A 22,276-nucleotide genomic window follows, 5' to 3' on the forward strand; every position below is an offset into this window, starting at 1 on the left:
ACAGAGTGCATCAGTATAAAGAGAAGGGGCTGCAGAGGTGGCAAGCTTCTGTTTTCACCTATATTGTCTTCACTACATCATGGCAGCCCACCCTGGGAACTACTACAGACTAAACATCCCCTCAAATGAAAAGTGTGATGATTTTCTCTCTCTTCATTTCTGTATGACAAACATAAAAAAAATTTCCAACTTCAAAACCCAAGAAGCAAACAAACCAACAAAAAACTACAGGAAAAGATTTAGCAGGATTCATATTACCCTAATCAATGATAAGAAAAGTTTTAATTTATGTCTCTTTTAGGAAAATCAGCAGTTATTGGGAAAAGCAAACATTAAAAGATAGAGGGAGGAGGACTTGAACTCTCCCTGTCCAGTAAGAAGAAGAGGAAGAAAAGTGAGATGACAAAGATCACACTCACAACTCCTACAGATATCAGACTAATAAATTAAGTTGCATTTTTGACATTTTATGAGAATATACTGCACAGCTGGTCATGCTTTTAAAATAACATTATTTAAAACATTTTCTAATGGATTCCTTAAAAAAAAAAAAAAGCACAAAGGAGTACAAACTCCTCTGTGAGTACTAGACTGAGCTACAGAAAATATTAATTAAGTTGAAATGAATTAATTTGTCCAAGGAGAATTTCTGGACCACTAATTAAGATTACAAATGCTTTCCTTCTGTTTTATCAAGTACCTCCTGTGACATCAGAACTCACAAGTACTGTAATTACAAATTACTAGAGATTTGGAAGTTGCAAATTAAGCAGTATTACTTAATGGGAAAGATACTAAAAATAGGCTAGAGAGGCACATATTAAATTCCCAGACCTCCTGCTTACTTAGGAAAGTCATTCTCTTCTCTATTTGGGAGTTTCCCCTTGGCAAAGCCGCTACTGAAAATGTTCCTATACAACAGCCTCATTTAGCATTCTTATTACTTCCTTATTATTGAATTTTAATCTATGGTTTAGAAATTCCATGGTTATTATCTACTTAGTAAAAAAGCCAATGTATTATAGCAGCTTAAAAAATTCCAATTAACTTCTGATAACTACGTATTAAAATAGAATAATTATCAGAAAGAAATAATTCAAGTATTTTCCACCTCTTATTTTAGAACAGTTACAGTTTCTCATGAATTAAACATACAATGTACTTATGTTTATTTGCTTTTGATTTGCTGTTCTGTTTCAGTATCTAGGTGCTCAAATTACTGGTTCAGTGTCATGAGCTTTACTTTGTCAGTAAAAACTTATCTACAGTACAACTTCAGCTTTTCAACCCCAAACCCTTCTGCCAAGAAAGACCACTGAAAACACACCAAAGCAACATAACAAAATTGTCTTCTAAACTGCTCATTCAGAGGAAGTGAAACTTCGTGGTATTTTTGTCTGGTATTTTTTGAAGTGTATAACATGCTTCATTTGCCACTAAAATGCTACATTCTTGCATACCTCCCTCCCTTTCAGTCTGAGCTCCAAGAATAGATTCTTAATGGAAAAATTTGTATAACTATCTAGTAAGAATTATGAAGAGAAAAAAAAGTCTTAGCTATTCCTCAAAGCACTGCATTTCCTCACAAATTTAATTCCCTGAGATTCCTCCTTTAATTTAACAATATTTGAAATAAATATTTTCTGTGCTTTAGATGACATGGTTAAGGTTCTGCTAGGTTTCCTATTTTAAATCTATTCACTTAAAGAAATTAAAATGACAAAACTAGAAAAAAATAAATATTTGTTATTCACATTGCCAGTTCATTTTTGGTTCTGTTTTTAGAGGTCACATCTTCATTTTTCTAGAACAGCCTTAAAATAGACCTGCACTACCAATTCACAAAGAAGGATCATTTTAAAACCTAAGAGCAAGCAATACTCACCAAAGACAAGTATGAACAGGGTATTTAAAGACACCACCCAAAACACATGTTCCTGTAAGGAGTACAGGGAAAAGAGCAAGGAAGTGACAAGAAAACAGTACATAAATGTCAGCTTTTAAATAAGTGACTTGACTTTTGTATCTCAACTTCTTATTTCAAGAGTCTATTATCACCAGAACTTGCACATCTCATGTCAGAGCCGGGAAGTTTGCTCTAACATGCAGCTCAGTCACATTCATGAACATTTATCTAGATAAGTGCACTTACTCTTGCTTACATTTTGTAAAAGTAGGCTTTTATTTTAAAGCCTATACAAATAGTTCCATCTTTAAAAAGAATTACATGAAATGTGTGTGGATACTTTTTTTTATAAATGAGATATGTTCATCTGAACTTTTAACAATTAGCCTTTGCCACAACAAATGCATCAACAAAACTGACAGCTCTGACTCTAGAAATGACAGCACAACTCCATTTTTTAATATTACTTTTAGCTAAGATGTGACCTCAGCCACAAGTACACTGCATTTTTACTACTTTTGATATTAATATTCAAGGTAAATGACTCATAACATAATTGTAAACCTAAGGCATCACATTTAAATAAGAGACATTAATGACCTTTGAGGTATTTTTCAAACTGAATGATTCTAAGAGTATTTTGAAAATAGAGTCAACTGAAGAGCTTAGGTATTAAAACCTAGTCTACACTAGATGTAGCAGTTATGGTGGTATTAGGACAAAAAATATATTTGAATGAGAACTGTATTTTAATTATAACAAAGATCAAAACATAAGGTTAGAACACATATGTATTTTCAGTGTGTGCTTTTTAAAAGGTCTAGTTTTTATTTTCAGTGGAGTAAGTGATCCAAAGTTATCTATATCTTTTAAGAAATTCCACTTTTATGCTACACACACACCACTAATTTGTGAAACTCCTAAAATCCCAGTTTGCTTGAACATGACATCATATGTAAGTCTCTTTAAAGAAATATATATATAATATGAAAATAAGGACTTTAAATACAATTATGTATATCAAAAAATACAGATACTTAAAAAAAATCCTTCGGTAGAAATTCTTGAAAAGCAAGATTGCACTTACTAAGAAAACCAGAGATCCATCAAGTCCAAGCATCTGTGAAGGTAAGAAAATTATTTTTACTTATCAGAAAAACTAACCTGAATCTAAAATAAGCCTCTTTCACATTGACCTTTATTGTCCAATGCAGTCAAAGAGTTTTTTAATGGCTCAACCAACAGTATTGGCATGTAAATTCTTACCAATAAAGAGAGAAACTAAATTGTCATTCAACACAGAAAACTCAGGTGCTCAAAGGCAGTGATATACATGTGGAATATCTGAATACACATGTACCTATATGTGTTTGGTCAAACCAATCACAGAATCAATTTATAAGCTGTTTCTCTCCATGACTTTGAAGACTTTGACAAAGATATTGCATTTACAAAATACTGTAGTGATTGAATGGCTATTTAAGTACATGTTTAATCAACTCAATATTTAAATACAAGAGCAAATTTTTGTTTCATCCTACTTGCAAAATATCAGTTTATGCTGCACTGAGAAAAGTTAGTATTTTACCCTCGATGTGTAAGCAACTCCTAACAGGGTAAGTTGCTACACTGTATGCTATTAACTTCTGAACAGAACTGTTTTACAGCTAGGGAAGATGGGAAACAAATTCTTCATCACTCAGCACAGCTGTTATGGGAAGCATCCACAGAGCAGTCAAAAATAAAGCATCCATCACAATTAAAAAAAAAAATTCTCCTTTCCCCCCACTTTGAGTGTATGCTACTATTTCTACTGAGACACTCCTAATCCACAGTTACCACTGTAAAGTTCCATGTTCAAGGCTCTTTTGTACGAGGACTTTGCATTAAGTTCCAAGATATAAGAGTTGCACATATTTTACAAATCAAACTAAGATGCAAAAATGTTTGAAAATTCAGAAAACTTACATGGTATTTTTATATTATAATAAAAGAGGCTACCCACATTTCAATAGTAAATGTCAACTACACATCTATTGCCCCTGTCAGCACATAACATTGGAAGTGGTTATGAGAGTATGCTGAAACTGACTTCTCTATTCAGGGAAAAGCAACAAAATATCATCAGTTAGGAATATATCAGCACTTTCTAGCAAATAAATTGGGTTCAGAAATGCAGCACTTCCATCCTGAAATAAACAAGAGAATGGTTCAGGAACCTGAATTTATATCCATCCTTTTTTATGAAATATCTTTCAAAACACACTAAGAAGCTTTCAATAGATACAAAACAAATATCAAGATGTGCCACTCATGATGAAAACTGTATTTCTGCCACCCTGCAATCAAGACAACAAGTATACCACAGCCTAGTAGTGATGCTGATAAATCACATGAAGCTGCTCCACCGACCTTCAGGCAGATTTTGCATGTGGTGACCTTAGAACTCAAGATGTTAGGTACCTCTAGACCAGTTACAAAAACCCTAATTTTCAAGTCTCTACTCTACTCCATGATTACAGTGTACATGCATGTCATGCTCCAGTTATGGAATTTGTGATCCATAAACAATACAGAAACATGTTACATTAAAATGCTCCATCATTTTTCGGAGAAACACATGCCATTTCTCTTTTCTTTAGTCTAATGCTTTCATGAACACAAAAATTAAACATTAAACTACATCTAACGCAACATCTTTGCACTCCTAATTTGGCCCAGTGTCCTCAAAGCAAGCTGCAAGTCAGTTCTATGGAAGACTTCAGAAAAGACTACTAAAAAATGTTTTATGCTGCTACTATATACTTATAAGCTGCTCCTATACTTAAAATTGAAAAAATGCTTTCTATAATGGTTAAGAAGTAACATAATAACATTTTGTTTATAATGCAACAACTTTTCTAGGTCACTAAAGGCTCTCACAAAAGAATTATTTCCAAATCTATCCCAGGTGCATTTTAACACAGCAATACTACAAATAATTTCAAGTATGAGCCTGAATTATTAAATTCAAGAAAATCATTCTTACTCACTCGCTCCCAAGTAAGTTCTTCTGCTGCTCGATCCCATTCCAAAGCATTCCAGTTCATGTCATCTGAAGAGACAATGGCCATTTTTAGAGCTGTTAGATCACTCAAAACAAGATGTAACCACTCTATGTTATGTTCTAAATGAACAAAAAGACTTTAGTGCAAAATATCCATCTTGTAACTGTTGACAGCTTTTCAGCAAGCAGATGCTTTAGCACTCAAAATGCATGAAAATTGCAGAGGCAAGATAAATAAGCTAAAGTGGGAACTTACACAGCTTCCTTCAATTACAACAGCTCGGTATTCGATTAATTTATATTTAATAAGAACTAGAACATTAATGTTTTGAGTCACCTGTTACCTTGTGCTCCATTGTTTGCATCTGCCGCATCTTCTACTACAGCATCCTCTTCATCTTCATTATCTTCCTCCTCTTCATCTACTTGTTCCTCTTGAATTTCAGGGTTCTCACCTACAACTACATTCTCAGCAGCTGGGTTAGCAGGTTGATCAAGCACAGCATTATCAACACCTCCATTTACAGCAGCCTGAGCCTGCAGAAACAGGATTTAGTACTTGGTTAAACTGATAGAGCACTCTTCATGCTTTTATCCTGTATATGTATGAAACTGAACAGTATTAAAAAAAGTCAATAATATATTTTCTAGATAAGAAATACACTTGGGACCACTAAACCTCTAAAAACAGGAAAAGAAACATTCAGATAACTTCACAGAGTAGCTGAGGTAGGAAAGGGCCTCTAGAGATCATCTAGCCAATCTGACTACTCAAAGCAGGGTCAGCTATGGCAGGGTCAGTGCTGTTTCCACTTGGCTTTTGAGCCACCTTTTCCTGAAGCGGAAACTTTATGACCTCTCTAAGCAACCTCTTCCAGTAGGTGATCACAGTAGTAGTATATTAAAAAAAAAAGGCAAAACCCACCTTTTTTTTAATCTAAATGAAATTTCCTGCATTTGAATTTAAGCCTACTGCCCACCTTTTTTTTTAATCTAAATGAAATTTCCTGCATTTTAATTTAAGCCTACTGCCCTGGCTCTGTCTTCTCCACAGTCCTCCATCAGGCATTCATACAGACTGTTAAGGTCCACCCTGAGCATTCCCATTTTCAAACAAAATAATTCCAATTCTCTTAGCCTCTCATAACGTCAGACATTCCAGTCCTTTAGTAATTTCTGTTGGCTCCTCACTGCACTCATCCCAGTCTGTCCATGCCTCTTTTGTACTGGGGGACCCTAAAACTGGATACAGCACTCCAGATGTGGTTTCACCAGAGCTTAATAGAAGGGAACTCCCTCATGGAAACTATCATTACATGAGGAAGATGACAGCTCAAGGCCAACTCAAGTCAGTCACCAAGATGAGAATCTCTGTCTTTTAAAAACTGACATTTACTAAAACGAAAACAACATTTTGAATTATTTTTTCCCTATGCATGGATTGCTTATATGATCACTTCTTCACCCAAGAGACTCCTGAAAGCACTGAAGGAGTGCATGTGGTGTGCAGGGAGTGGGAAGAGGGCACAGAAGCTCCAACTTCAGTGGTGTCAACAAAACTTCCAATTGCTTTGAGAACAGTGAATTGTTACCTCATGAACTACTAGCATACTTATGAAAAAGACAAAATAAAAGCAAGCTGTATCTTCATTGACTATGCCTGAGAATTCAGCTTTATGTGCATAAAGTTATCTTAAAAAATGGTGCCAATACAGAGCTAAAAATCTATGCAATGCTACACAATAAAACAACTTCAAAAACATAACAGTGGTGTCACCGAGTTTATATGGCAAAAAGTGCTCAAATTATGCTAACAAATAAAGATACCATGAAGTAAAATACCATTACTGCTATGTTCTGATAAAGTATTTACTGCCAGAACCACATTTTCTAAATTAACTGTGAACTAATGAGCAGTGAGTTTTACCTCATTTTGTTGACCAACCCCATTGAGTGGCTGCTGTTGATTTTGTTCCAACCACTGTGGTGCTCCTCCATGGACGATCTGTTCACGTAACCAAACAAGGCTGATAAATGCACACAGAGTGCATGTCACCACAAAACAGCCCTGCAAACAGTCAGCCAGTAAGTTCTCCCTGTTAAAAATAAAACCAAAACACAAAACCTAATGAAAACAATATTTTGCTGGGAACACTACAGAGTAGCTCAGAAAAAACAATCTTCCAGAACAGCAAAGGAAATACAATAGTCACTAAGTAAATGGTTTGATATAGTAAGAGGTTCACTGAAATGGCAAAATGCCTAATATCCAGTCCACCAGTCCATCCAGATAAAGCATTTTATCTGGTGAGCTACCAGAACCAGTAGGATGGAACTGCTGGGTTTCCCCTTCAATTGCTCTGCATTTCAGCTAGCATTTTACCTCAGATATTATCTCTGTACCTTAAAAATCTTAATCAATCAGATCATACATAACTGTATAGCAGCAGTAAAGCAAAGTTCAGTCAGCCAACCAAAACTAGGGTTTCATGCAATGCAAGAGGTACTTAAATCATCTTAAGCAGTTCTCATCCCTAATTTCAGGTTCCTCCTTGGAAAACGACAATATGTTCTTAAAAATAAGTAAGAAAGATGGCATCATAGTGCTCTGCCATCCCCAAAGAAGCATCAGTCGGGTCTCCCTTGAAGCTGCAAACTTGTGCCTGCAGAGCACAATGAATACCATGGGGACATGAAGTCCAAAATGAAAAGATGACACAAGAAGCTACTGTAATTGACTCTGCCAAAGAAATAAATGTCAAAACAGTTTCACACACCATTAAAATCTGACAAACACTTGAGTCTCTTATTTTCTCCCTAGACTGTAATAGACATGAGGTGCTCTAGGTTTCAGTTACAGACTCTTCTCCAAAATATAAAAATACAATCTACACTACAGAGTTAACAGGAAATATACTGTTTTTAGACTGAAACAAGCATGTCTCTCCAATAATGAAAATAAGTTAAATGCAACTTGACCTGATTTCTCAAATCAAATAGCCCAATTGAGATAATTTAGACGAACCACAGAGAACATTCGTTCCAAATTTGCTTGATGTGCAGCTGATTCTACTTAAACTCAGTTTCAGTTCCTCATGTTCAAGATAAGGAGAAAGTAAGAGGCTTGAATTTAAGTAAGCTTGGAATTCTGTTGTTTGGTATTTATTTATTCTTCAGGCAAAATTGATTTAAAAAGGACAAGGAAAGACAATGTGCAATAGCAAATGGTGATTGAAGCATTAAAAATCCAAGTATCAGCTAGATGGAAATCTGATTAAAAAAAATCCCTCTCACGTAAGAGACTCAGAATGGATAAAATTAAATTCAAAATATAAAAATGCAACAAAGAAAACCAAGTGACATTATTAGTGACACATTTCTTAATATTCTACTGTGTATCTGATTTAAACCATAGGAAGTTGATTTTTTAAATTTTTAAGTGTAATTTTGCAGCATAAGTTTTCTTGACATCAAATACAAATTTTCATTAACCAGGGCCTGCTTTGCAAAGTCTGTTTTCCAGCTCCAAAGATCCTGAATAATGGAACTCCAAAGTGAAATGATTTCTATTGTAATGGTGTTGTCCATACATCTGGCTGTGCAAAGGGTAATGGGCAGTTGCTTATTAAGATGGTAGAAGACAGCAAGTGTAACTGGATGAAAGGGAAACTAAGGTCCAAAGTTCCTGTTTTCAAGATAACCTGACCAAAACAGGTTTTTGTATCAAACTGCTGAAGTACTTACGTGGACAGAATATCTAATGGCAGTGTCAGTAGTGAGCTCACAGAGCCAGTAAACAAGCACTTGTAGATACGACCTGCGGGAATAAACAGAAGCTTGATATAAATTCAATTTTGGCTATAGCTTCACTTGGAAAGGACCCCCAGGTACCCTCTTGTCACCTGGTGGCCAACTAAATTTATGACGTGGAAGAAAATCTCAACTTTCAGTGCATGAACAGAACTCAAGATCATATACAGCCAAGTGGAACAAAGCTGCATTTCAGCTGCACATCTTTAAAAAGTACGCAGTCAAAGTGTAACAACTGCCATGCTAGATTAGAGCCAAGATTCATCTAGATCTGTGTCCAGCACTGGTCACACTAATGGATGCCTAAGGAAGAATATGGAAGCAGGTTAAAGACACAAGAAGTATCACTGCAAATATCTATTTGGAAAGTACATTTCAAACTGTATATTACAGTAATTTAAATGTGTGCTCTGTTTTCTGAATTCCTTTACTACTTACATGACTTTGATATTTAAAAGTTTCACAAATCAATTTGTCCATGATTGTAAAGGAATTTTACTTTTCACATAACCCCTGCACCTCTATTTAGAGATGATTAATAAAAATAGGACAATTCTTCTATCCTAATATTAGTAAATGGCATAAAAACCTTCCATGTAGATTTTAAAGAAGATAATGAAGAGGCATTTTATTGGAGTAAGACATTTAAAAGCTCTTTCATGCATTCTCTCCTATGTCTTAACACTTTTGCATTGCACTACTGGCTTAAGAATCAAACAGGTAGAATTTCTGAGTGAAAATAAACGAAATAGCATCCTTGAATTTTTATTTTTTAATAGACAATAATGGTCTCACAAAACTTTGTTGCAGAAAGCAGCACATTTCCATGTGTATAAGAGCATTATGTACAGAAAATGAATACTTACATGCAGTAAGAGGTACTACTCCCAACCATGCAAAGGCCACAAGTGTATAATGAAACCAGTATCGTATTGCTGTGCCAATACTTGTAACCAGTCCAGCAAAGATGTCTTGGATTGGAAGCCGTGAAGGCATATCTGGGGAATAAACTGTGTGGAAAAAGGCACTTATGAAACAGTTTGCCCTTTAGAGAAGCATTTATGTAAAGTCCTGCCAACTACAAACTGTTTGCATCTCACAAAAGCTTACTAGAAGAATAAGCATATTGTATATTCTCAGGAGACGACTCCAAACAACAAGAAAATTCACATAACACATTTGTTTCAATGTGTACTGAATGGAATGGGAAAATTAATAAGCTCCATGCCAATTTTGACCTAACTGAAGTTTTTTTTAATAGCTTTATTTGTTAACTGTAAACTCCAACTACCTAAAAATAAGCTCAAGAAAAAGCAGATTCTAAAATCAGTGTAACTCTCACTCAACACTACCTCAAAGATTCCCTCTGTTATTTATAAACCTAGTTCATGGACAGGGCACGAGGAATAACACAAATTAGCAATTTTGCACACTATCCATTTGTTTGTGCTACATAATTTAGATCCTACTTGCCATCCAACAGCACAGACCAAAACAAAAACCCCAGCAAAATAAAAGCAGGACACAGGGAGGAAAATTGGAGAGAACTGATAAAGTATTCACAGACATTGAAATTTACACACCATGACTGACTTTCAACAAATATCTGCTTCATATCAGGCAGAATTTCTTCTAGGGATGCTTCTACTACAGAGCACAATGCAAATCTCTGATCCTGCACAGATATTCTCATATACTAGATTTTCTTGACTTTTTAAACTCAACACCTATATGTTGCATAGGTCCATCCCTACTCAAGAGCCAAGAAAAACAGTGGTGAGGTTTTCTTTTGCAAACAATTAGAAAACATGTAAAAATTTCATTACATGTACTTAGCTTCTACACACTTACATGGATACTAAGAAGTGGTAATGCACAGCATCAATAACAGATTTGAATAAAGAAGATAAACTATATTTGGGAGTTGCACAAAGACATTTCTGTTTGGATGTTTGTAATGTTGGAAACATCTGTGCTTGAAGAGTTTAACATCATGGACTATCTTTTAAAACCTTACATACTTCTAACTGCACAAGGATACTCAATTTTTATAAGAATAAATAGAGAGAAGTTTTCAATTCCTCTCATGAGCAATCCTTTAAGTGTCTAATAAATACTGCTTTATGCTATCTACATGCAGCTCCTTCACCTACATTCCCAATCATCCTTTTACTAGGCTCAGAGAAGAAGCCTCTACAGGAGAAAAATTCTTTTCTCTCCACAGCTATTTCCTTCAGTTTCTGTATTGTAAAGAGAAGTCAAGAACACAGACAAAGAGTATCAACATCCAGAAGCAGTCAAGGAATGGGGAGAGACTGGCGCATTTCAGCAATGTGTGGATTACAACTGACACAAAGTAACAACAGCACAGGACCCCAGTAGTGACTGGTTTGAAATTTCAAAGCTTGTTAATCGCCAGGTATCTGGCAGGGAACTGGAATTCATGAAACAGGACTGAAAGTATAACACTAGGGAACTGTAGCTGTGAGAGCACAGAGCAGTGAACTGAAAGCAGGACACAAACATATTTTGACATTGTCTTACAATTTTCTTGTTACAGAAACAGATTTAGTACACAATTTGGAACTATAGAAAATGCCAGCCGAAGTCTAACTAATGATCTCAGCTCACACTGAACAAACATTCTGGAAAATTTCTGCCACAGGAGAGACAAAAAAGCTTTGTCAAGGATGCAAAAGAATACCTATTTAGAGTGCATCTGTTAAATATTTATGGCACCACTCACAGACAATTCAGCAGATACTTTGAGAACCTTCTCATTTTCAAAAAATGTATTTTGATCTACACTTTGCAACAAGGACTACACAGAAAACATTAACTTTGTATTAATGATTAATTTGTTAGGGACAAGTTGTTAAGTTGGAAAGATTTGAAATTTAAAAATGCATCTTCCAGGAATTACCAAACACACACAAAGAACTATAAGAAAGAATGTCCATCCTAACTTAAAGCAGAAAGTGCTTACAGAAGTTGGCATTTTTGTGTGCTCATTTTTCTAAAGGCTTCAGAGTTACAACAGAGCTTTTTCAAATAAAAGCACAATGTAGCTACTACTCAGAGAACACAAGCTATATCCCCCAAATTTTAACCATTTGGTGATTTTTGATGATTTGAGAAGCTGAGGGTGGGAAGAAAGCTGGTTTTTCTGTGCACTGTCCTGTGCACACCTTAAAATATGTACAGCTTTTTCCACTAGAAGCTTTATATCATGATGACAAGGTAAAATCCTGCTGTCCTGCAACACTGAGGTGCATGAAATGCAGGAATTCCTAGCATGACAGGAACCCCTGGTGTGCAATCATCCTGCACCACTGCAGCTTGCTGCCAGTGATTTTCATAACTTCTCTCCCCACCTGTGTCTGTCACCCAGTGCCATTTTCTGTCCACACTGCAGCTCCCTGCACCCCCTCCCCACCACCACTTTGAGGCCTGAGACCTTGACCCCTGCCACCACAGCATCCATCCTCCTCACTGCACCTCCATCCCTTACTTTCCACCCCAGTAACCTTTCCTAACTCAGTTTGAGAAAGCAAATTCCTACTTTATTTACCACAGTTCCTCCAAGTAAAGATCTTTCTACTAGAGACCAATTGAAACAATAGCTTGTCTTCTTTTTCTATTACAGTATGAAATTCAAACAGACTTTGGATGAGTTTTTCATAGGTTTAGCTCAAATTCTTTGAGCTGTACAGGTTATAGAGAAACTACTAGAAAGCTTTTTGGATACTTAGGTCACAGCTATGCAGTGTAACTGCTAATTTAGTTGTGAATCCTAAATTTAGCTGGGGTTTTTTTGTTTGGCTGGTTGTTTTCAGGAGGTGGGGTTTTCTTCTACCCTCCTCTCCTGTAAGCCTAACTTTTCCAGGAACACAATTATTAATTTTACTTCTCCAAAACAGATGGTATGACAAAAAATATGCTCTTACACTGACATAAATAAGGTAGGAAAACCACAAGGCTAGCTTTAGAAGCTGCTATTTAGCTTACTTCACAGAATCATCACACCTGCAACCCTCTCACCCACAGGTTCTTTATTTACTACTACATTTGCAAGCCATTTATATGCCACCTCAGTCATGCTCGTGCACTGATCATGAAATAAGACTGTGTAACTCATAAGAAAAAACCATATACTTGATAGCTCCTGGGTGGAAACACTGATTTGGTAAAACAGGGCTTGTGAGTTATTCTTTAGGTTGGACTAGATGATCTTCATAAGACCCTTCCAACCCAAACCACTCTATGTTTCTGTGTTTTACACCCTTCAAACACATGCAGACTTTGCTTCAGACCACTAAGGTAAAAGGAGAAAAACTTCACTCCTTCTCAGACAAGCACAGCTCTAAGATATGAAGTAACATTCATACAACTCTCAGCTGTGTGCATATTCTGCACACTGGAACTGGCAGAAGGCACACTGAATTCTGTGCCAGCATGTAGTAGTTTGTTCCAGAAGTTTATTTCTTGAAATTAGCCTTTCTAGAAATGCTGAAGCTATGGACTACTGTGTTAAAAGTTTATCAAAACAGGTAGAGATATCAGTTTATTATATCCTTCAATAATGTAATATCCAAATTACATGATAAGGAACACCCTACTCATATGGGTTCCTTTAGTTTTACAGTCTTTGTTTTAACTAAGCTTGAGACATTGAATGAACTGCATACTGGCAATGAAGCTGCACAGGAAGGGCAGAATCCTCAGACAAAGATCAGCCTAGTCTGCTTCTGCATTTGTGGTTTTGACAGTATTTATGTCAAAATTACCTCCTACAGAGTGGAGAAGTTTTGACAACTGTATTTTCTTAGGAAATACGGCCTCACCATCTTTCATGTGTCGGTGCTTACGTTTAGTGTAGCACTAACAGAAGCACATCCTTGCACATGACAAAAGAAAGTGCATGTGTCTTTAAAAACTCAGGAAGAAAACTCACAAATTAAAAATTAACAAGTACCTTGATAATCAAAAAATATCAAAAGCTACTTTTTTCATAGTTGTATTAGTTCTTAACTTGTAGAACTGCAGAAAAGTAATGAATTTTAAAACATAAAAATTTAGCTTTAAAGAATGCATTTGAAATCAAGTAATTTACCAACATGACTAAACACATTTAGAGAATGATGCTATCATTCAAAAGAAAAATTTGTTCCTTTGTACTCCAGCCAAAATACAAGTTGAATCTTCTCCTTTTTCCTTCTTTCCAAGCAATAACTAAACTAGTAGTTCAGGTGCTTAAAAAAATCCCAAAATGATACAGAACTTAGAGAATAATGCACTAGAAATAGTTTATGAATACTCCATGGATGAGAAGTTCCACTAGTAAGGGAGCATTTTTGACAGAAGGACAGCAACAGCCTTAGCAAGCAAACCAAGCTAAACAAGAGAGGAGCTGCTGGTATTACTGCACTAATACTCTATTACACCACTAGTGCTTGTCTGCTGGAGCACAGATACTCATTACATGCATGTGTTTATCTGACCACATCCTGTGGTGAAATCGACTTATCTGAAAATGTGTTACACCGGGCATGGTTACAGACCAGATCCAGCTTTGCTTGGGATGACTGGCACACACTTAAGTCACCTTCTTTTTCTGCCTTATCATTCTCTCTCCAGCACCTGTGACTCCTTCCCTGCTCCCACAAGCAGATCCAGTTTCCAGACTCGACAGCCACATTATCTTCCAAAGAAAGAGGGATATGAGAAATTAAGGAAACTGTAACTGCATGAGTGTTGGGTGTGAGGGAAACAGTGAAAGAAGATCCCATGGGTAGGAAGGGCAGGAGGAATCTGTGCAGGGTACCTGACCTGCTACCACTGTGTGAAGCCCGGTAGAAAAAAGCACACTGCAATGTGGAAAGCTGAGAAGGAAACCTTATCAGCTGAGCCTGCTCACTCAAGGGAGTGACAAGTGTGTGGCAGAGGATAAGCAGACCTTTACTACAGGCTGAATGTGGAGGACACACTCTATTGCATAAGGAAGAATGAGATTGCTTATTACCAATTTCAAAGGTCCTATGAAAAATGGTAATTTTTTTGAGCCACATTAACTCAACTAAGTTTTCTCCCCTGTCCATAACCTGCAAGTTCATTACAAGCTGTGCTGGCAACAGCAGTGTCAGTAAAGAATTAACTTCTGCAGGAACACCTCTGTTGATAAGGGCAGCAACTAAGCTTCCTCTTATCAAGAATAAAATGCATATAAAATGTATTTAGTTTGGAATGGCTTATCCTCTTTTTCTAGATCCCAAGGAAAACACTATTAACTTTTTTGATTTGCTTTCTTCTTTTCATACAAAACTAGAAAGTCTTCTTTCTTAACAACTAATATATCACTGAAATGCCATTTTCTGGTCTTGCACACTAAATCCCGTAGAGGACCTGGTCACAGTATGCAATTTTGGAAGTGGCTAATTAGCTTGTAGGGAGATTCAGAACTGCATATCACTTTTAGTTTGTGCAAGTTCCATACAGAAGTAATACAATACCTTTACAAAAATATGTAACAAACAAAACCTGCAAGCAGATGATCTCTAACAATCCTCATACAGGTCACTGTAGTATTTAAGAATAATAACTGGAAAGCACTGCTGTGTTCAATGTAAAATACAATATTGCCCTCCCAAGACAGAGTTAATATCACACATTTCTCTGACAGTCTAATGTGTTTAATTAATTCTTGGCAGGAATACATTATACCAAGGCTCAACATATAGAAAGAAAGTCCATTGAGGGATTTTTGGAACAGAAAATACATGAACTAAACCACCTTGACCTGAGTTTTCTCTACCAAAGTACAAAACTAGGAGGGAAAAAACCCAAACACCCACAAAAAAGGTGAGAGGGGAGCAGGAATAAATCAGTAAATTTAAAGGGAAAAATGTAGCATAAAACCCACTTTACCTGCTCAACAGGCAATAAACTGACAACACTAGCTGGCCACTTCACCTATTCCTACTACAGTCATCCAAAATGTAATTAAGAATCCTCTGGGAACTATATGAATATTCTTCATCATTCTATTTAGTTGTATCTAAGATAAAAGTCAATTTAACACTGGGTAGTTAGCGTATCTTGACTGAAATGTAAGTGGAATAATCATAATTTCTATTAGCTGTCAAGACCACTTCAACTGAAACTGACAGAATCCAAGTATTAGTGCTGCAGTAGATCCTTTAAAGGTAACTGAAAACTAGCTTTCAAATTCGAATTGTTTCACTTTACCATTCAGACTTCCAAAAACTCAAATTTATCAATGAAGCTGAAAACATGCAACACTCTGTACTGTTGGCAACAAAAGAATGGGACTGAGGCTGGCAGAAAAAGGTGCAGAATAATACTTCTATGTCTCACTTAAGATTATGAAAGAACCAAATTATCCATCATTTAAGCAATTCACAGTCTGCAATAACATGCATAGAAATTGCATTTAAAACAAGAATACAGAAGTTACGCCGCAAGTTTGGATCGACCACACTGAATGAAAAAGTAATCACTTCATAGATATTATATGAGAAAAATTCTGAAAAAATAGGAGCAAGTAAAACATACTTACTTGGTGTGAAAGCAAATCTGTGCTTACATAATTCACAGTATTCTTTTCTGCTGTGCTTAAGCCACTGAACTAAGCTGCAATAAAAAGTGATCACATTAACACACACTATACATCTCTCAGCCCTATCCCTCCATTAAGGAAAACACACCAATTCCCTGCTTTCACACTTAAATCAGGATATTTGTACTGTGAAGCAGGACTTAAATTAGCATGTTTATGAAGTCCATTTAGGCCATGAAGTAAGTTTCAAACAGTAGAAGAAGGTAAACTGACAATGTGTCCCAGTGTTGCTAAAGAACACTCATCCTTTGAGTACGTTTTTGATCAAAGCAGACACCTGGCACCGACACCCACCAGTGACATGGCTCTTATAAATCCTTCAAGACATGACATAAGGATGCACACAGCTAAGATTTACAACTGCTGTATTTGTGAAAGAAGGACTATTAAAATATCAGAAATGACCATATAGACCAGAAAGACAGTTTTTACTTTAGCACTTCCTGATCAAACACACCTCAAAATGACTAAAAAGCATTAGGGCTTTTTATTTTTTTCTGTTCACAACTATAAGAGGGTAAAAAAGCCCCAACATGCTGATTTTCTGCTTAATGTTCATTAAGCTGACATACAATCAGAACTGCAGTCCCAAATACAAATAATTATCAGTGCTTTCTTTCCATATATAATTCCTAAATTTTTCCTGAATTGTAACAAATTATCATGTAAACAACATCAAAACCCCAAACATGTTTCCACTGAAAACTGTTTTTTTTTCACTAGTTAACCTCAAGACTTGAGGTATTTTTAGAAACATATTAATATGTTTTCATGAAGAAAAAAAAAATTTAAGAAACACAGAGACACAGAACTCACCATTCCTGATGAATGAATTTAATACTGCCAGTACACACACACGGGTGATAGAGGGGTTTCTCGGGAGTTCCTTCCGACCGACAGACTCTGCATATATCTGCTGACAAGGACAAAAAGCTTATTACACTTCTGCTTAAAGAACTTACATCTTCAAGACAAATTACACAATTACATGCTAGAAACTTTACCATGTAGCAAAATGAAGCCAGGATAAATTGAAATAGGATGAAAGAGATTTCATCTGATGCAAGACAGAGACTGGGAGATCACCAGCAAGAGCAACATGAACATTATCTGCCTGATCATGTTACACAAACTCAAAACACGTCTTAAAGAATTTTAGGATTTCTAGGAAATACACACAGTAAAACTACAGGAAGATGTGTTTTCTACCTGAAGAGTTATCACTAAAACAACATAAAAACTGTTAAGGATAATTTTCCTGAATGTGGATACTTTGAAACAGAAAAATTCCATCTCAGTTTGGATGTTTAAAAATGTCCAACAATTACTTAAATACTTTGCTTGAACCTAACACACATATTTCTTTGGTGCTCTTGATGAAAGGAAAAAAATCCAATATAACAGACACAGGTATTTTACAATTTGCTACCCAACTTGGAGACAGGCTACTGTCTAGTAAGAAAAGTCATTTTCTATTTCTTATTTTGTAATTTCAGTAATATTTCCATACATCCCACACCTTCTTTATTCCCTACTTTTGACATTTTCTTGCAATTAAAGGTTGCAAGAGGTTTTATGGATAAAGAAGCGAGCATAAACTTTTCCATCTAAACTATTCAGTTAGCCAGAGCTCTAAACACACAATTAAATAGAAATAAAAATCAAGTTTTATCTGTTTATTGACAGATACATCTTTCCTTGACTCTTCCTTTTACTTCTATTAAGAAAGTGAACATAAAATACCCGTTTTTATAGAATATGTGAGTTTGAGATTTTATCTTTTGTCCATTATTTCTCTATCAGCCACTACCCAGCAAATGTGCAAGAATGGAACACATGAATATCAGAGATCTTTGTCAGAAAAATACCAGCTGATGTGAGAATACTGCAAATATGCAATTCCAAATCTAAATCACCTATCTTTGTTCTTGGCCAAAATCTTCAAAAGTTTATGCTTTTCTACAAAAACTTCAAAAAGGCACCAAAGACCGATTTTTTTTTTTCTATAAAGAAGTCACATTATGACCATACCCACAGTTTATACACTTTTAGGACAGTTTCTACACATAAAGCATAAGAATTCAAATTATTAAATTCAAACAATTTTCTATCTATGAAAATGTTGAGTGAATTCATTATGCAGCATGAAAGCCCAGCATTAACAGAAGCAGGTATTCAATACCACATCAGTGATGCTACAAAGAGAATAAAGAGCACTTCCATCACTGCAACATGTAGCAGCAATGATTGGCAGTATTGCTGCCAACATCAGGAGTCCCCGGTTCCTCTGCTGACAAGAATGATCAGAACTGCTGCTTCCCTCAACAAACGATTCTTTTATCCCAGAGAGCACTTCCAGATGGCTGCACAGGACAGCGTCTCCAGCTGACAGGCGGGCCCTGCCCTACCCCCTGGCTGTGGCATGCCCACCTCCTCCGGCATTCCTTCCACGGGAGCTGTTTCACTGCAGCACTGGGCAGCTTTGCAGGCTGGCTCAGCCTCACAAGGGGCCAGACAAGCACGAGACAGCACATGAAACCACTGCTCTAAGGACACCCTGGCTCCAATGAATCTGTCCATTTAATGGCCTGTTGACTCTCACAGCAAACTCTTCACTTATTGTCAAAAGTTCTGGGAAAAGCAATTTGCATTACTGTGAGCAAAAGAGCTCTTTACTTGAGAAAAGACTGCCTGTTAGCTTACTAAAATAAACCTAAATTTTATTTTTTCAAAGCTATGATAATTTCTAGATATTTCCACTTGTTTTATAAATCCAAATAAACATATTATGAGTGTAATTGTTTGGACTGTTAAGCAACTGATAGCTTCAAATCAATAAACTCTGCTGAGGGTCAATGTGTTAAGCTATGCACCTTATGACCTACAGCCATAGTCAGAGAATTGCACTGTGCAAGAGTCACTATTTCTCTATGTGCACCCACTCTTTGCATCCTGTTCTTCAGGCACATGTTTTGGAAAAAATGACCTTGAATAATAAATTCTTTCCTGTTCCCCCTGAGACTGATTCACTGCCTATTATCTCTCCAACCGAATCCAACACTGGAATACCAAAAAGTGAAGATTACGTTATTTAGCAACAAAGTGATTTATCTAGAAAGAACCAGAATTACCTCTCCAGCAAAACCTGGTATCTGGTGCTTTCAGGTGCTGCAGAGAGGCAACTTTCACATTCGCTCTGAGGGGAAGCAGCTCCCGCCTAGGTCTGAGCTGACCCCAGAGTGCCTCTCTTATCTCGGCTCTCACCACACAGCTCAGTTCCCAGCTCCTCAATACACTTCAGTCATGCATCAGAACCACAAGGGCCAGAACACCGCTACCAGACAATCACCAGCTCACAAAGTCCACCTGACACTCTGCAGCAGAAGCTCAAGCACACACAATAATATCATATTTCCTCTTCCTCAAGGCACTAACACAGTGTTTGCTGCTGCTGCTGCTCAGAGCTTTCTAACCTTGGGAAGTCTCTTCAGTGTTCTGGCAAGCCCCGTGAAGTTCTAATAGTAGGATCTGAGGCTTGAAACTGTAGAAGTTGTAACATTCTGGTGGTATTTATGGAAAGTGAGGATACAGACCGGTTACTTTCACACTGCCACTGGGAGCTTTGGAGGTCAACACTGATAAGGCCACAACAGAATATCTAAGGCTGCATATACATGTGCCTTGGGGTGTGCTTGTATATAAAACCAGAAAAGTCAAAATGTCAAGCATGGAATTTAACACAAAGGTTTAGTTAAAGACGACAATGCCTTAAGATGTAACTGAAAACCTCCTCTTCTTTGTCTTGCTGGTCTGTTCACCTACTTAAGTCAGGTATGATCAAAGTCTACCACTGGTAACAGCCTGTAACAAATTATCAACTACGCTGTTTGAATTAAATCCACCGAGATGGATTTACCAGCTGCTGGAGTGGTGGAAAATCAGGAGGTCATTTCTGAGTATCCACTTCACAGCTTGCAAAAAAACCAGTTTTTCTGGGCAACCAGAGGAAAAGCAATCAAAGTTTCACTTTGTTGTTGACTTCATTGGTGTAAGTGACTTGGTCTACAGAGCTGCAGCAAGCAATTTTAAATGTTAGATTTAAGAAACAACTAATATTTTGATAAACCATCAGTGATCATGGGTATTAAGGATGCCTTCAGCACAACCCAAAGAACACTACTACAAAAGTGCTGTCTTACTTCATCCAGTGGTTCATATTTTTCCTTTTTTTTTTTTTAAATCCTCTCAAGCACCTGATAAAAAACTACATTCAAAATGATGCCAAAGTAACAAAAGCCAAAACACAAAATGTTTTCCTTGGAACTGCCTTGGTACTGCAATATGTATTTGCACTCATTGTTGAGATGATAAACAAAGCTCAGATACTGCAGGAAACATAGCACAACAAACATGCTTTATTTAGTTTGGTTTACCCTACAATATGAAGTGCTGATCTGTCGAAGTTCCCCAGCATCTGCTTGAACGACATAGTCCCTCTCCCTCTCTGGAGACATTCAAAACCCACCTGGACACATTCCTGTGTCACCTGCTCTAGGTGACCCTGCCTTGGCAGGGGGCTTTGAGTACATTAACTCCAGAGGTCCCTTACAACCTTAAAAGTGCTGTGGTTTTGTGATTATCTAAGCATAACGAAAGTGCTGACTAAACATATCCATGCTTGATCTCAAATAAAGCAATACCCTTAGAAATGGATACCACACACAAAACCCACCTCATGACTATATGTTTGACAATTCTTTTTTTTTTAAAGTTAGATAAGTGACTACATATTAGCCTTTTTAAAGTTAGATAAGTGACTACGTATTAGACAGAAAAACATGTCAGCTCCTGCATATTTCAATTTTTCAAGCAGATTGCCCAGCGCACGTAACAAAGCCAGCTTTGCGAAAGGAGCAGCTATTACTACTCAGCCAAACGCGGAACTGTGAGGCTCCCTGGGCTCCAGGGCGGGCCGGGTCCGACAGGGTCCGCTGGCCAGGAGGGAGCCGCGGGCAGTGCCCTTCTCCCGCTGCCCCGGCGTGCGCACCCCGCTGCTGCGCTGCTCTCCGCCCCAGGCTCTCATTTCTCCCCGGGCCCCACTTCCTCAGCCAGCGGGAGGTTCCGGCAGGCCACGGTGCCCCGGCAGGGCCCGTCCCAGCCCCGCTCCGGGTGTTGCCAGCACCGCCCCCCTTTCCCCGTGGTTATGTAAGGGGCACCCGTGCGCTCCGCCTCACACACTGCCCCCTCGGTCCGGCCCGGTTCGCTCCGGCCCGGCCCGACCCCCGCGGCACGGCGGGCCCGGCACGGCGTGGGGGGGAGCAGGGCCCGGGCACCTGCAGCCCCGGTGTGAGAAGCCCCTCTGGGCGTGAACAGCCCCCAGACCGCACAGCGGGCCCAGTGACATTCTCCGCCTCCTCCCCCGCGCCCCTCCACCCTGCGAGGCTGCCCCGGCAGAGCCCCCGGCCGGGACTGGCGGCGGTGGCGGGGTGAGCCGTACCTTCCTCAGCGGTCTCCATCTTGCCGGTCTGACGCAGCGCCGGCCGGGCGGGTGGTGTGACCGGGGGGGCGGGGCCGCGCGCAGAGCGGACGGACCGGCCGCGCCGCCGAGCCCGCGGCCACAGAGCGCGGCGGCGCGGGGACGGAGCGCCGCCCGTCCGCCCACAGCGCCGCCTGCCGGGAACACCGGCTGGGAGGCCCGGGATGGAGCTGGGGGCCCGGGATGGGCCGGGATGGGCGGGAGCTGCTGCGGGCCTGCCCCGCTCTCGTCTACAGAAACACTGAGTCAGTTGGGTTGGAGAAGACCTCCAAGATCATCGGGTCCAACCTGTGAACCAACACCTCCATGTCAACTCAGGGCCACATACAGCTTTTCCGGAAA

The 22,276-nt window shown here is 38.2% G+C and overlaps 1 protein-coding gene across 5 annotated transcripts in view; it reads right to left on the minus strand.

Moving 5' to 3' along the window:
• Positions 1-21,922, minus strand: part of MARCHF6 (membrane associated ring-CH-type finger 6) — a 44,110-nt gene extending 22,188 nt beyond the window's left edge. The window contains exons 1-10 of one of the 5 annotated variants that reach the window (XM_058825732.1): positions 21,896-21,922; positions 17,215-17,311; positions 16,339-16,412; positions 9,629-9,772; positions 8,697-8,769; positions 6,880-7,048; positions 5,297-5,489; positions 4,939-5,000; positions 2,994-3,026; positions 1,886-1,937 (exon numbers count right to left, since the gene is read on the minus strand). In XM_058825732.1, coding sequence (XP_058681715.1) covers positions 1,886-1,937; positions 2,994-3,026; positions 4,939-5,000; positions 5,297-5,489; positions 6,880-7,048; positions 8,697-8,769; positions 9,629-9,772; positions 16,339-16,412; positions 17,215-17,311; positions 21,896-21,914 — 916 coding nt within the window. In that variant the 5' untranslated portion in view covers positions 21,915-21,922. Of the gene's footprint in view, positions 1-1,885; positions 1,938-2,993; positions 3,027-4,938; positions 5,001-5,296; positions 5,490-6,879; positions 7,049-8,696; positions 8,770-9,628; positions 9,773-14,323; positions 14,409-16,338; positions 16,413-17,214; positions 17,315-19,529; positions 19,683-20,314; positions 20,358-21,895 lie in introns of those variants that run through there. The other 4 variants (XM_058825724.1, XM_058825741.1, XM_058825751.1 and 1 more) reach the window with 4 other exon arrangements.
• Between the last annotated feature and the right edge of the window lie 354 nt (positions 21,923-22,276).

The sequence above is a fragment of the Ammospiza caudacuta genome, chromosome 1 (assembly GCF_027887145.1).
Source record: "Ammospiza caudacuta isolate bAmmCau1 chromosome 1, bAmmCau1.pri, whole genome shotgun sequence".
NCBI classification, from domain to species: Eukaryota; Metazoa; Chordata; class Aves; order Passeriformes; family Passerellidae; genus Ammospiza; species Ammospiza caudacuta.